At 39.2% G+C, this 15,398-nt stretch overlaps 1 protein-coding gene across 2 annotated transcripts in view; it reads left to right on the forward strand.

Moving 5' to 3' along the window:
• Positions 1 to 15,398, forward strand: part of LOC120534601 (kyphoscoliosis peptidase-like) — a 58,953-nt gene that overhangs the window by 5,632 nt on the left and 37,923 nt on the right. For both annotated transcript variants that reach the window (XM_039762193.1, XM_039762201.1), the window contains exons 2-4: positions 3,087 to 3,198; positions 6,082 to 6,132; positions 15,315 to 15,380. In XM_039762193.1, the coding sequence (XP_039618127.1) occupies positions 3,108 to 3,198; positions 6,082 to 6,132; positions 15,315 to 15,380 (208 nt within the window). In that variant the 5' untranslated portion in view covers positions 3,087 to 3,107. The remainder of the gene's footprint in view (positions 1 to 3,086; positions 3,199 to 6,081; positions 6,133 to 15,314; positions 15,381 to 15,398) is intronic.

Here is a 15,398-nt window from a genome sequence, read left to right on the forward strand (position 1 = left end):
AGGCATGACAGTGATCAGTTAACGGTTTCCTTCACATTGCTTTTATGCAAGTCTCTCTAGCTTTATGCACCATAAGTTCGTAGTGAGGCAGGGCTTCATGGTGCATATGGCATATTCTGCTGCTATATTTTGATTCTAGGGTCTAAGAAATGCAGTTGTCCTTTGTAATAGAAGGAGGATCCTGGCCCTGTCTGAGGGTTGCACCTTAGGCAAGAGAAAGAACAGATGCAGCAGGTACAGAGAGAATAAAGAAGCACGTAATACCAGCCACATAATCTTCAGTTTTCTGTATTGAAGATTCAGATATAACAAATCCAACTCTGTGTCTTGCAGTCTTTAGGGTTTACCTGCTTGTTGGCAGTCTCTTCCAGGATCTCTGGCAGCTCAATCAAATAATTAACTGGCCAGGTGTAAACCTTATCTTTTACCCTTACCTCTGCAACTCTAACATGTCCATCTTGGCTGAAGAAGGTCTTGATCACTTGACCGATCAACCAGAGGGATCTAGGAAACTGGAGATGAATAAGCATAACTAGACTTCTCATAGGAATATCCCATGTATATTTTCTTCACTTCTAGCGTACTTTCAAGTTAGGCATAGAATATTTAATAAAGTCTGCCCAGAAGTGATCAGCAATCACTTGACTGTGCCTCCACCTTCTATTCCCTATACGCTCTGTAGCTGGATATACCTCTTGTGGTAACGAACTATCTAGTTGCCCCATAAGAAATACATTTAGGTTAACTGGGTCAATATCCATAACATGGGATGACACATATCCTGATAGTTTACTATTCTAAATCCCTTCTACCTCAGTGAGTACAGTTCAGAGTACCTCCTCTTTCACTCTCTGTAAACCTATTACAGTGTGGAGTGCTTCTTTGACTGATCTTACATCCTTTTCCCATGCCCCACTGAAATGAGGTGCATTCGATGGGTTAAAATTAAACAATTTTTGTGTTTAGCTAAGTGCTGCTGCAACTCAGAGCTTAAATTTGCAAAGGCTTCTCTTAGCTCTAGCTCTGTACCCTGTACGTTTGTACCCTGATCAGACAATAGTTCATATGAGGTACATTTTTGTGCAATAAACCTTTCTGATGCCATCAAAAAAGAATCAATATCAACAGGTTCAAATAAAGGTCCAAATAAACACCTTTTGTTTTAAGGCACTTAAGATTATACCCCAACTCTTTTCATAATGCTTTCCTACTTTGAAGTAAAAGGGTCCAAAGCAGTCCATTACAATACTATAGAAGGTATGTTTAAATAGTCTAAGCCGGGCAGGTGAGGTGTCTGTCATTTTTGGAATGACAGGTCTAGCGTTCCATTTCCTACAGTCATGACACATATGTTGGAGTTTCTGGATGGCTTCTCTGCTCCTTAAAATCCAAAAATGTCTTCTCAATTTGGCAAAAACCTGTTCAGGCCCTGGATGGCATAACTTACTGTCACAGTACTGGATGATCAATCTGGTGATAAGATGATGAGGTTTTAAAGCTATACGATGAATAGAGTCAAACTTGAATTTTATGGGACGGCGCAGTTGACCTCCTACTCGAATAAGCTGGCTGGATTCATCAAATTCAGGTGACAAATTTTACAGATGGCTGGTGGCAGGCACTGTCCCCACTGCCTTCAACTATTTTTACTCTCGAGGGAAATTGTCTTGTTGTGTTCTCTGAAAATTCAGCAGCTCTGCTGCTTGATAGTCTGCTGCACTTGATGGACGAGTATGCTCAGCATCTGCCTCTCTTTTTTGGAATATGGCTTCTACTAAATCACTCCCGGTATCATAACCATTGGAATTTACTATAAGGGGGGTAGATGTGATAGTGACACCACAGAAGGTGTCTTTATGTTGCTCTGACTTATCTTCTGGGGGTGCTATAGGGTATGCCACTGGGCACTCGGAGTCTGGCTTATAATGGAAATGGGGGCCCTGGCTCCAACTGTTAGGCACAGGGAGCTCAGCCAAGGTTTTACCTTTTGTCAGGACATCTGCTGGATTAAGGGCAGAGTGTATGGTTCTGGTTTGAAGTGAAGGCATTGGTTTCTCTTTGTCTGTAAAGAGGCTCTTAGGTATTATTGATAATGGCTGACTTCTTATCATTAGCTGATGCATCTCAACTTGAGCAGCCCACAGGTATTTCATTTTCTTTTTCATGAATAAGCTAGACTGATGAAGCTGATGATTTTCTGCCTATAGTTTGTGAATAATTAGGTTAGAATTTGAAATTAAAGAGTTACCTTCTTCATCCTGTAAGAGATGCCTGTCTTCATTATGCTTTGCTGCAAGTCAATTGTAGCATCCGATTGCTTCACATCTATATCAAGACTGTGCTCGTTAATGGAAGATGAAACTGCAGGGTCATAATGGCTCTCTAACTTCTTCCTGCTCTTCGTCCAGTGTGTGTGCTTGCAATGCTGTGCTGATTACTGAAGGTACAGCACCTCACCTAGGATTCTGAACTTCATAGTCCTCTAAAAAGACAGGTGGATGAATTAACATTGAGGGTGTTTGTGTTCAAACTGATACTGAAACATCATATCTGTTGTAAGTACTGTAGAATATTCCGGCTCGATGGATCATATAATCGTCGGGGAGGAAACTCACGCCACTTAGGGAGTTGACTCAGGGTGGTCCATTTGTCATAGGGCGTCTGTAAACATAAAGATGTTTCAGGAAGGCTTATTTTGTACAGTCGTAAAAAGAGTGTACACCAGGCGAGTAATCTTTTTCACTGAAGACTGGTGTTATATTCAGATATAACAAATTCAACACTGCAGAATTTGGTGTCTTGTTGTCTTATCCATTTAGTTATAAGAGTAGGCCGGCAGCATTAGTAACTTACAACCAAAATAATGGCACTATACATTCAGCCGTAGAATATAACTAGGACTTGCAAAACTGAATATTAACCTGTATTAATTATAACACAGGGGCAGCCAGGGCAGCTTCCACTGTATGCAAATTAGATTGTCTCTCTCTTTGTTACAGTGGCACAAACACTTGATTCTTCTAAATAGCCTTCACCCAGTACTCACTGAATTGTTATCTTCTAACTGTAGTCTCTGACACTTCTAGGATCTGCCTTTGCATTAGAGGATGATGCTCCATGAACGCCTCACACTTACTCAGAATATACTGCTTGCTGTGTTTTGTTTTCCTCTGCTACCCTTCTACCTCTGTTATGCCTGTAAGTATTACTTTATACTTATACTTTATTTAGATTATATCAAGCAAAAATGTATTTATTATAATACAACTTATAGTAACGGCAGCTCATATCTGACAGGTTGACACCTGTTAGCTCCAACTGGTAGTCCAGAACTGGTTAGGTAGATGTGTAGTTTACTTATATGATAATTTCTGTAGGCTTTGGAGATCAGGTAGAAAAGCTATTATCGATTATTTGTACCATTTTTTACATTTTCAGTTTCTTTTTTTAGTTAGTTATGATTCCAGAGCTTATTGATAAGGTTTCAAGTGTTCCTCCTTATCCGAGGAATTAGTTAATTTAATAGTTATACACTATGAGAGGAGGCCTGAGGAGTGGAGAAGAAGTGTACTGGTGCCGATATTTAAGAATAAGGGGGATGTGCAGGACTGTAGTAACTACAGAGGGATAAAATTGATGAGCCACAGCATGAAGTTATGGGAAAGAGTAGTGGAAGCTCGGTTAAGAAGGAAGGTGATGATTAGTGAGCAGCAGTATGGTTTCATGACAAGAAAGAGCACCACAGATGCGATGTTTGCTCTGAGGGTGTTGATGGAGAAGTATAGAGAAGGCCAGAAGGAGTTGCATTGTGTCTTTGTGGACCTGGAGAAAGCATATGACAGGGTGCCTCGAGAGGAGTTGTGGTATTGTATGAGGAAGTCGGGAGTGGCAGACAAGTATGTGAGAATTGTACAGGATATGTATGAGGGAAGTGTGACCGTGGTGAGGTCTGCGGTAGGAGTGACAGATGCATTCAAGGTGGAGGTGGGATTACATCAGGGATCGGCTCTGAGCCCTTTCTTATTTGCAATGGTGATGGACAGGTTGGCAGACGAGATTAGACTATGGACTATAATGTTTGCTGATGACATTGTGATCTGTAGTGAGAGTAGGGAGCAGGTTGAGGAGACCCTGGAGAGGTGGAGATATGCTCTAGAGAGGAGAGGAATGAAGGTAAGTAGGAACAAAACAGAATACATGTGTGTAAATGAGAGGGAGATCAGTGGAATGGTGAAGATGCAATTTGTAGAGTTTGTGAAGGTGGATGAGTTTAAATACAGTACTTGGCATCAACAGTACAAAGTAATGGGGATTGTGGATGTGAGATGAAAAAGAGAGTGCAGGCAGGGTGGAATGGTTGGAGAAGAATGTCAGAAGTGATTTGTGACAGACAGATATTAGCAAAAGTGAAATGGAAGGTCTACAGGACGGTAGTGAGACCAGCTATGTTATATGGGTTGGAGACAGTGGCACTGACCAGAAAGCAGGAGACAGAGCTGGAGGTAGCAGAGTTAAAGATGCTGAGATTTGCACTGGGTGTGATGAGAATGGATAGGATTAGAAATGAGTAAATTAGAGGGTCAGCTCATGTTGGACAGTTGGGAGACAAAGTCAGAAATGCGAGATTGCGTTGGTTGGGTATGTGCAGAGTAGAGATGCTGGGTATATTGGGAGAAGGATGCTAAGAATAGAGCTGCCAAGGAAGAGGAAAAGAGGAAGGCCTAAGAGAAGGTTTAAGGATGAGGTGATAGAGGACATGCAGGTGATGGGTGTGAACAAGATACAGAGGACAAAAAGATATGTAAGAAGATAATCCACTGTGGCGACCCCTAATGGGAGCAGCCAAAAGAAGAAGGAATACTTATACACTATGGAGATAACAACAGATGACAAAGGAATGCTATAATGGAAAGTGGCACAAGATATAAATGGGGGTAACACCCACAATGGCAATGGGAGTACATCTTTATATGCCATTATGGAAAGGTAGACACAACCAAGTTATGGTACACTCAGGAGCTGCAGTAAATACAAGATATAAAGATTATAAAGTGAAAAGTAATCTGCAAATGCCACTGACACTGGAATGTTTAATAATGGACACTTCATAAGTATTGCTCATGAATATGGGAATTTATCAGGAACACTTTTGTGTGGCTTCAGGCTTGCCACTGTGGATCATGTTCTAAGGCAGAGACATTGTATTATATTGAGATAATGCGTCAATGGTTTGGCAAGATGGCTGGAAGGGTGGGGAATGAGATTGCTATTAAATGAGTAAATTCACCCAGTTACCTTCAAATACCATTGTGAGCCAATTACAAAGTCAACAATTTACAGAAACACAACATTACTTATAAAATCTCATTGTTTGGAATGACCAGAGCTTGAACCACAAGCTAAAGTATGGAATGTATTATGAGATCTTGGATCTTTGAAGACACATGTGGGCTTTATAGGAATATAAAGATCATAGACCAGAGAAATTCTGGATTTATTGAAAATTTTGGTCTATGTATGTAATTAAAATACAGTATGAAAATAGGAAAAATTATCAATAAAGCAATTCCCTTCAATTTTCAATATGCTATATACCACTCTACTTATATGCAGACTTATTTTGCTCACATATAAGAATCCCAATCCATCTTCTTTAACTCATTGGAAAAGTAATGTTATGTATTATCTAAAATTGGAAAAAATCTAATTATCATTATATTTTTTAAATGTTGTCAGAAGTCATAGAAAGTCATCAGTTACACATTCATAACCAGATTATCTTTCGCTAGACAGAATGGATGTTGTTGTACACTAAAAGCTGTGAATGTGTGATCTTTCACTTAAAAAAACTTTCACAGAGCAAATCAAGCCATGCACAGCAGTGGGGGATCCTGACCCAGTGGCTGTCCTTATTATTTTTGTATGTCCACTAAAGTTATCCTTATGGATTTATAAAGCTGATGGTGACTGAATGCGGAGTTCACAGTTAACTACTTACAGTTCACGTTTTACTATACTATTGCTCCTTCCATTGAGCAGTATTTGTCCAAATTAGCAAGTCTGATATTTTTTGTTTTTCAGGTTGCCAAAAGAGTCAAGAAGACCAAGACCACCAAAAGGAAGTTGATTTGGGTATGATAATTCATAATTTCATAGCTCTGGGGATAACCTTTAGAGAACACAGTAGAAAATACAATTAGTCAACCTTTAAATTAACATCATCCATCATCACCATTTTTTGGTTTATCCAGGTGTCTGAGATGATTTCCGATTCGTGATTACACGATTAAGTTCAAATAAAAGGTTTCTGTCACTCTGATGAAGTACTCTAGAGTCAAGTGTTGAACTAGGCCACTTCCCAGCAACATCCAATTTAATAAAAGGACAAGTGTCTGTGTGTGTGTGTGTGTGTGGTTTGTATCTGTGTGTCCATCCAATTGTCATGTCTCTGTCATATGCCTTTTGGTATGGAATTCGTAAAAGCAATGTTGGAATAATAAATGCAATGCATTTTATTACTACATGCATTATAAAATACATTCCAATCGATGGTGCACTGCAAGCATTAACATTGAATTTGCTGAGGTGTACATTGATTACTTAGCTTTCATCCCGCCTTAGACAGTTAGCAGAGCTAGTCAAGGATAATACTGTATGAACATCTAAATGGAAAGACCGAAATACATGCAGAATGAGAGTTAAGATGGATAAGAGACATGTTTATTTAATAATAAAATCCACAGCCTTACTTTCAATAGAATCACATCCCCACTGTGTGGGCCATTAGAAATGCCTCATAAAATAAAAGCGAAACTATCCACAGCTATTCCTTTGCTATTTCTGAAGCTGCATTCACTTCTCCTGTGCACCTGATCATCTTCTAGAGTTGCATAAGTTCCTTTCTCAGGGATTCCCCCTTATCTTCTCTGTGGCTGTATTTATCTAATGCCCTGGGAGTCTCCACTTGCTTTTCTGAACCCTCCTGGACTTGTAAAGTGTAATGCAAATAGTCCAGGGGTTTATGGAAAGCGAAGTTTAGCAGGGTAATGTTCTGGCTACTATAATGAAGTGTGCATTTTATGTTGATACGTGATGTTACTAGTGATTAACATATGTGTTCTCACACTTGATCTTTAAGTACAGCATGTGCAATATATTACACCAAAAACTCCAAGAAAACCAGCAATTTGCATGAATGCTGCTTGATTTAACATTACCTTATGTGAGGTGGTGGGGAAATGTATAAATCTGCATATTACCTCACGTGTTGTAAGGGAGTTCAAAGTTTGGTACAAAATTCAAGAAATGGTTGGCTGTGACATGGCCAACACATCGTTATTGTAAAGCTTCATTTTCCCTGTGGCCAAAAAGCGTAACGTTACCAAAACTGATTTAAGGTGACAGCACATGACTTACTTGCATAGATGAAATGATCACATAATGTATTACAAATTTTATTCCATCTCGGTCAAATCAATATCTTTTAAGAGTTCACTGTTATCCAGAGTTTCCAAAACTTTCTGCTTTTACTGGAATGTGAATGCCGATCTCTGCCTGAAACCCATCTTCTGGCAGCTCCTAGAGTTTTAGGAAATCTCATAAGCTCACCTAAATCCTGGTGATTAGGAGTATTTTCCTAAATTTGTAAAACTGCTAAAATGCTTTTACTCCTACTACTAACAGTAGGATTAAATTTGAGTCACTCTGTGTTTTTGAGCAAGTTATGACCATTTTCTTATTCTGAGACACTTCATAAATATTGACACAATAATTTGACTCATTTCACTCTAAATGCAGTAACAGAATAGCGAAATTTACCCAATTCAGCATAATGAAATTTCTTGATGGTGTTTCAGGTCTAAAGTGTTAAATGTAGATGTTTTATGCTCCATTGATAGCACCTAAAATGATTTCATGTAAATATATGCAGTGCACTGTATGGAAATAATTTGAGCACCTGCATATGCATATTCCATTTTGACAAGACATATTGTAGTTGTGTCAATAATGTGAAGCATAACTAGATATACCTGTGTAAGTGCAACAGCTAAAGTTATGTAGCAAGTACAAAGCATAGAGTACATACACAGATATAAGGGGTTGCTCCTTTGTATAGATATGCTCTCTAATTAAGTATAAAATATAGTAAGTTGCATTTAAATTTGTTTTATATTTTTTCACAAGGTGAAGCTCAACAAATGCATCAGAAAATATTAACACCACCCCTTAGCCCTCCTAGCATATGTAAATGTGGGACAGTCCTCAGTATGTTCGGCTTGTCCTGAAGTAGACACATGAACCTTTGCTGGCACCTATAAAGCTGGCTGTGAAAAACACAAGATAAAATTAGCTCAAATTCAAGCAGCCCAATGCTTCCTTATGAATATGAAGCAATCCAATATTCCTTGCAATGTAAAATGCGCAGTGAAAACTCTTGAGGCACCTATCACTTGCGGGCAGAAATCTGGAGCAACACAAATAATTGGGATGTTTGTTACACAACACCGTCCTGAGGTTCTATTGTCGGAAGCCAAAAAGTGCATGATTACATTTTCTCTTTTTAAAGGTAAGACAATTATGAATTTGTTTTTTGTATGGGGTGAAATGGAACAAATTAAAAAATGGCAGGTATAGAAAAAGAATCACAGTTCTCTGCCAGTTTGCAGCTTACGTAATGGACAGCATTGTTAATTTTACCAAGACATAACCTGAAAAGAAATCAACATTTAGTCAATTGCAAAAAGTTGTAGGTAATTTCAAAATAGATGAAGCAATGTGTAACCAATGAATTTTCATTGTGAAATGCTACTGACTCAACTATAATTTTATTCATTATGATTTCATGGTAGGAATCAAGGTGATAATTACAGGTGAAACAGAGTACCCCAGACTCCCCTAAAAACTTCACTTCCTCCTGTGGAATTTCTTTGGATTTCACGAAGAACTGAGAAATATAATGTCTGCAGCATGTTTAGGGACTGCACTTGGATCTTCTCCTTACAGATCATGCCTAGTTTATGCCTAGTTTAGACCAGGCCCTTAATGACCTCTTGGGCACAGTCATCAGCAGTGTGTTTGTCTGCGGAGAGAGAGTGTCGACCTTGTCGAGAGGTTTACTTAGCTTGGCAGTGACATTCATGTCTCTGGTGACTCTTCCTATCAAGTCAGTAGACAGGATTGGGAGAGCATTGGGTGTCATGAGGTTGCTGGAAAGGGGTGTGTGGTGCTCCTGATATCTATGCAGAAGGACGAAGGTCCAAGTCTTTAGAGTCCTGGTGCCTCCTGTCTTGCTGTATGGTTGTGAGACGTGGATGCTATCCAGTGACCTGAGATAAAGACTGGACCCCTCTGGTACTGTGTCTCTTCGGAAAATCCTTGGGTACCATTGTTTTGTCTTTGTGTTGAATGAGCGGTTGCTCTTGGAGTCCCGAATGAGGCACATTACCTGCATTGTCAGGAAGCATCAGTTACGGCACTACAGCCATGTGCCGCATTTCCCCGAGGGTGATCCGGCTCATAAGATCCTCATTGTTGAGGACCCAAGTGGCTGGACCAGGCCAAGGGGTCACCCACGTAACACCTGGCTGCAGCAGATAGAGGATCATTTCCGAAGGATGGGACTTGGCCACGTGTCAGCCTGGAGGGTTGCCAACTGGGATCCCGAGCTGTTTCGTTGTGTAGTGGGTGTGGCAACACACTGTACCAGTGCATGCTCCCCAACTTGACTTGACTTGACTAGTTAACATTCAAAGGGAGACACTAGGAGAACATCTCAGCAGATCTCACACCACCTCAACTGGTTGCTCATGATCTGGAGGAGTAGCAGCTGTACTATAGATTGGTAGGTTCCTTACCCCATTACAGAAAATAATTTCAACATGTCTGTGAAGGAACCTTTTGCATTTTTTCGGTTATTACATAACCTTTTTCACCATATTTTTACTGAGTAAAGATGAGACAGTAAAAGGTTTTTAATGAAAAAGGACCAGGAGATGAGACATGGTTGAGAAAACAGTCAAAACCGGAAAAGACAGCCAACCAGTCATCAAGTTTAAAATGCTAAGCAAAATATCAAAACCTTTTATCCAGAAAAATATTATTTTGTATACAGGAATTGATAAAATAATGCAAATTACACCAACCTTAATTTAATCATGCACAGGAGACTGATGTGATATTATGCCTAAGTTTTTGCCAAAGAGGAAAGAAAACCACAATAATAAAAAAGCAAAACTTTATAATACAGTTTACTTTATATAACTGTAATGAAATCAAAAGGATAACCAAGGATCAAAACAAATGGAATTATAACAGGAAAGGAAAAGAAAACAGAAAATGATTACCTTAACATAATAAGATCCAAATGTACAAAAATACAAAATTTCAAAAATCAAAAATACAAAATATGAAGAAAGAATGAAAGCAGAAAGAAATTCACAAAACAATATATGTATAGTAATGTAATAGTAATAATAGTAATGTAAAATGTAATGTAATGTAAAAAGAAATATCCAAATCTCAAAAACAATATTTGTAAATGTAAACCTAAATTTAGAAAGCAAATGGGTTGGAAGACCATGAGCAAAGCTGAAAACACTAACATTAATTCCTAACCTAATATAAAAAACCTAAAGATAATGACAAAAAATAATGAGACAGTTAACAAGAATTAAATTAAAACAGAACACTCCAAGAAAAGAGGTGAAAATAAAGTATAAAAGAGACAAAAACAAAACTTCAAAGTGGGATCCACATCAGAACATAAGTAGGACAAGACACAGTGTTAGAGGACTTTTGTTCTCACTTTGAATGAATTTCAGTTAATAGCAAGGTTATTATGTGTACTGTTGCTCCATAAGATACCATGCAGTATACAATCATAAGCATTTTTGGGTCAACCAAGCACATGTAGACAGACTTGGAAAACTCCCACAATCATTCATCAGTCTGTTCATTGACAAGATCATAGTAGCTGGTCATTCAGATCAACATCATTAATTATTATTAAACTACTAAATTCAATAATCCATTCACCTAAAATAACCAAATTATTAATGAGATTTGAAAGTTTTCTAGGTGCCGCATTCAACTCCCACAATTTGGCAAATTTAGGACATTAGAATACATTTGTCAAGAATAGGCCATTCAACTTCACAAAGCTGGCTAATCTTACCTAATTTCTCTAAGGTAAAGCTGAGACATGTCTTGAAGGTCCCTAATGTTCTACTGTCTACTGCACTACTTAGTTAATTAGTCCATGTGTCATGAATCTCTACATGGAGAAAAAATATGTAATGTTTGTGAGAAATTCACCCATAACAATACTCCAGCTGTGTCATGTAACCTGAGAATTTATTTGAAAATAAGTAATTCCACTCATAAAGCTGAGCATCTCTATCATGTCACTTCTTAATATGCATTTGTTTATACTTAAAAGGATTAACTTATTTAATCTCTCCTCATAGGTCATATATCTCAATCCCATAATTAGTCTAGTTACCTCTTCTGTGACCTTTCTCTAGCTGTGTTATGGCTTCTTTATATGATGGAGACCAACACTGTACAACAGTATCTCAGATGAGACCTGTAGTTTAAGCATAACCTTTTGTTCTATGAATAAGTCTAGTAGTTCTTCCCTGGAATTTTTAAAGTTTATTTTGGGTTATGTAAACCAGAGCTGCTTGCAATTGAGCATAACTTCCTTAAATCACACACAGTGTTCAATGTAAATCACCATCCCTTTAGCCTTCATTGTTATGTGGACATAGCTGTGGACAGTGATGAGTTATCGTTTCACTCCTTGTGTGAAAAACCTAATACTTGATTACATAACACTTCATTTACCACGTATTGACACCATGTCTCAATTTTGTCTCGAGATTCACGTTCCTATCCTGGTTCTGGAAGACCCATTTGACTGTAGGCTTTCCATTCAATCAATTCCTTTGTTTGAGGTTAATGTTAGTTATTAATTTAACTTTATATTCTTGTTTGACCAGATGGATCACTCATGCTGTTAGTCTGTAATTTTGAAAATTAACACTAATACAACCTTCACATCTCCTTGAAATTGACAAAGACGGCTCATTGCAGTGACATAGTTTAGTGTACAGGAGTCTGATTGTTTTCTACTGAATTATTTTGTTAGGTTTATTTCAATTCACTTGGTTGTGAAGAATTTTATTTTGTTTATATTTTATTGATTAACTGGAATGCAATTTTCAGTGAAACACAAATAACAAAGCTGAACATCAAATCTCAAAACAATTTGTCTTGTGTGTTTTTATAGAAACTTACATAGTTACATAAAAGACAGAGTGTTTCAAGGAAAGCATCATGCTATATTTTATAAGAAAATTAACTGGTAAAAAGATTTGACACAGCAGACTTAAACACAAACTGGAACTTCTTCTTCTTCTTTTGGCTGCTCCCGTTAGGGGTTGCCACAGCAGATCATCTTCTTCAATATCTTTTTGTCCTCTGTATCTTGTTCTGTCACACCCATCACCTGCATGTCCTCTCTCATCACATCCATAAACCTTCGTTTAGGCCTTCCTCTTTTTCTCTTCCCTGGCAGCTCTATCCTTAGCATCCTTCTCCCAATATACCCAGCATCTCTTCTCTGCACATGTCCAAACCAACGCAATCTCGCCTCTCTGACTTTGTCTCCCAACCGTTCAACATGAGCTGACCCTCTAATGTACTAATTTCTAATCCTATACATCCTCGTCACACCCAGTGCAAATCTTAGCATCTTTAACTCTGCCATCTCCAGCTCTGTCTCCTGCTTTCTGGTCAGTGCCACCATCTCCAACCCATATAACATAGCTGATCTCACTACCGTCCTGTAGACCTTCCCTTTCACTCTTGCTGATACCCGTCTGTCACAAATTACTCCTGACACTCTTCTCCACCCATTCCACCCTGCCTGCACTCTCTTCTTCACCTCTATTCCACAATCCCCATTACTCTGTACTGTTGATCACAAGTATTTAAACTCATCCACCTTCGCCAGCTCTACTCCCTCTCATCCTCACCATTCCACTGACCTCCCTCTCATTTACACATGTATTCTGTGTTGCTCCTACTGACCTTCATTCCTGTCCTCTCTAGAGCATATCTTCACCTCTCCAGGGTCTCCTCAACCTGCTCCCTACTATTGCTACAGATCACAATGTCATTAGCAAACATCATAATCCACGTGGACTCCTGTCTAATCTCATCTGTCAACCTGTCCATCACCATTGCAAATAAGAAAGGGCTCAGAGCCGATCCCTGATATAATCCCACCTCCAACTTGAATGCATCTGTCACTCCTACCGCAGACCTCACCACTGTCACACTTCCCTCGTACATATCCTGTACAACTCTTACGTACTTCTCTGCCACTTCCGACTTCCTCATACAATACCACAGCTCCTCTCGAGGCACCCTGTCATATGCTTTCTCCAGGTCCACAAAAACACAATGCAACTCCTTCTGGCCTTCTCTATACATCTCCATAAACATCCTCTGAGCAAACGTTGCATCTGTGGTGCTCTTTCTTGGTATGAAACCATACTGCTGCTCACTGATCATCACCTCACTTCTTAACCTAGCTTCCACTACTCTTCCCCATAACTTCATGCTGTGGCTCATCAATTTTATTCCCCTGTAGGTACTGCAGTCCTGCACATCCCCCTTATTCTTAAATATCGGCCCCAGTACACTTCTCCTCCACTCCTCAGGCATCCTCTCACTTTCCAAGATTCCATTAAACAATCTGGTTAAAAACTCCACTGCCATCTCTCCTAAACACCTCCATGCTTCCATAGGTATGTCATCTGGACCAACAGCCTTTCCATTTTTCATCCTCTTCAAAGCTGTCCTTACTTCCTCCTTGCTAACCCGTTGCACTTCCTGATTCACTATCTCCACATCATTCAACCTCTTCTCTCTCCGGTTTTCTTCAACCTACCCATCACCTCCTCGTCTCCACTGTTCCCTTCATCAACATGCCCATTGAAATCCGCTCCAATCACCACTTTCTGTCCCTTGGGTACACTGATCAGCACTTCATCCAACTCACTCCAAAAATCTTCTTTCTCACCCATTGCACACCCAACTTGCAGTGCATATGCACTAACAACATTCATCATCACACCTCCAATTTCCAGCTTCATAATCATTACTCTGCCTGATATTCGTTCCACCTCCAAAACACTCTTGACATACTGTTCCTTCAGAATAACTCCTACCCCATGTCTTCTGCCATCCAAACAATGATAGAACAATTTGAATCCACCTCCGATCCACCTGGCCTTACTCCCCTTCCATTTAGTCCCTTGCACGCACAATATATCAACCTTCCTTCTCTCCATCATATCGGCTAACTCTCTCCCCTTACCAGTCATACTGCCAACATTCAAAGTTCCTACCCTCAGTTCCACTCGCTTTACTTTCTTCCTTTCCTCCTGCCTCCAGACACATCTCCCCCCTCTTCTTCTCCTTCTTCTTCTTTGGCCAACGGTAGCCCAATTTCTGCCAGCACCCTGTTGGCTAACAGTACTGGTGGTGGTCGTTGTTAACCCGGGGTTTGACCGATCGGGTATGGAAATTTGTATTGTTGTCCGCATATTAATTTGGCAAAATTTTACACTGGATGCCCTTCCTGATGCAACCCTCCCCATTTATCCGGGCTTGGGACCGGCACAAAGAAACACACTGGTTTGTGCATCCCCTGTGGCTGGGTTAAATCACAAACTGGAACAGAGTTTCTAATATAAAGGTGATGTTCCATTAACTTTAAGAAATGTTTTCATACTTAGAAACTGAGTAGCGCTGCCATTATAGTCCTCCCAGTCCAGGATCTGACAGCCCTACTTCAGGGGTGATATTGTGGGGTTTCTATTGTTCCTGGGATAAATGTAAAGTTGTATTTACAAGATAGTCATTCACCTTCAAATAATCAGCTTTAAAACTGTCACTGACATCATAAACCAAAAAGATCACAATCCCTTTAAAAATAAAGGCACTTTCTTTCTTGTTCTCACAAACTGCACGTGAAATTCTCTTGAGCCTGCATGTGAAAAATCTTTAATCATTTAAATTGCTAGTGTTAAGCAGGTTTTTTAACCCTGTGATTAAAAAAATATGAAATTATGTGCCTTTGAGCATACAGTCCTCATTTATTGTAGGATGGCTCAGTTTAAGATGATGACATCTCTGTTTTTGTTCCAGAAGCAATATGACCCCAAAGATATCATATCCACCATATTTATATGTATACAGTATTTTTACATGATAATGATGTTTAATAATTTTATTTTTTACAGAACAAGATGTGAATGCACACTCTAGGCAGAAACAAAACAACACAGAGCATGTCTACATTAACCAAGGTAAGGATATCAATCCTG

This window comes from Polypterus senegalus, chromosome 1 (assembly GCF_016835505.1).
Source record: "Polypterus senegalus isolate Bchr_013 chromosome 1, ASM1683550v1, whole genome shotgun sequence".
Taxonomy (NCBI): domain Eukaryota; kingdom Metazoa; phylum Chordata; class Cladistia; order Polypteriformes; family Polypteridae; genus Polypterus; species Polypterus senegalus.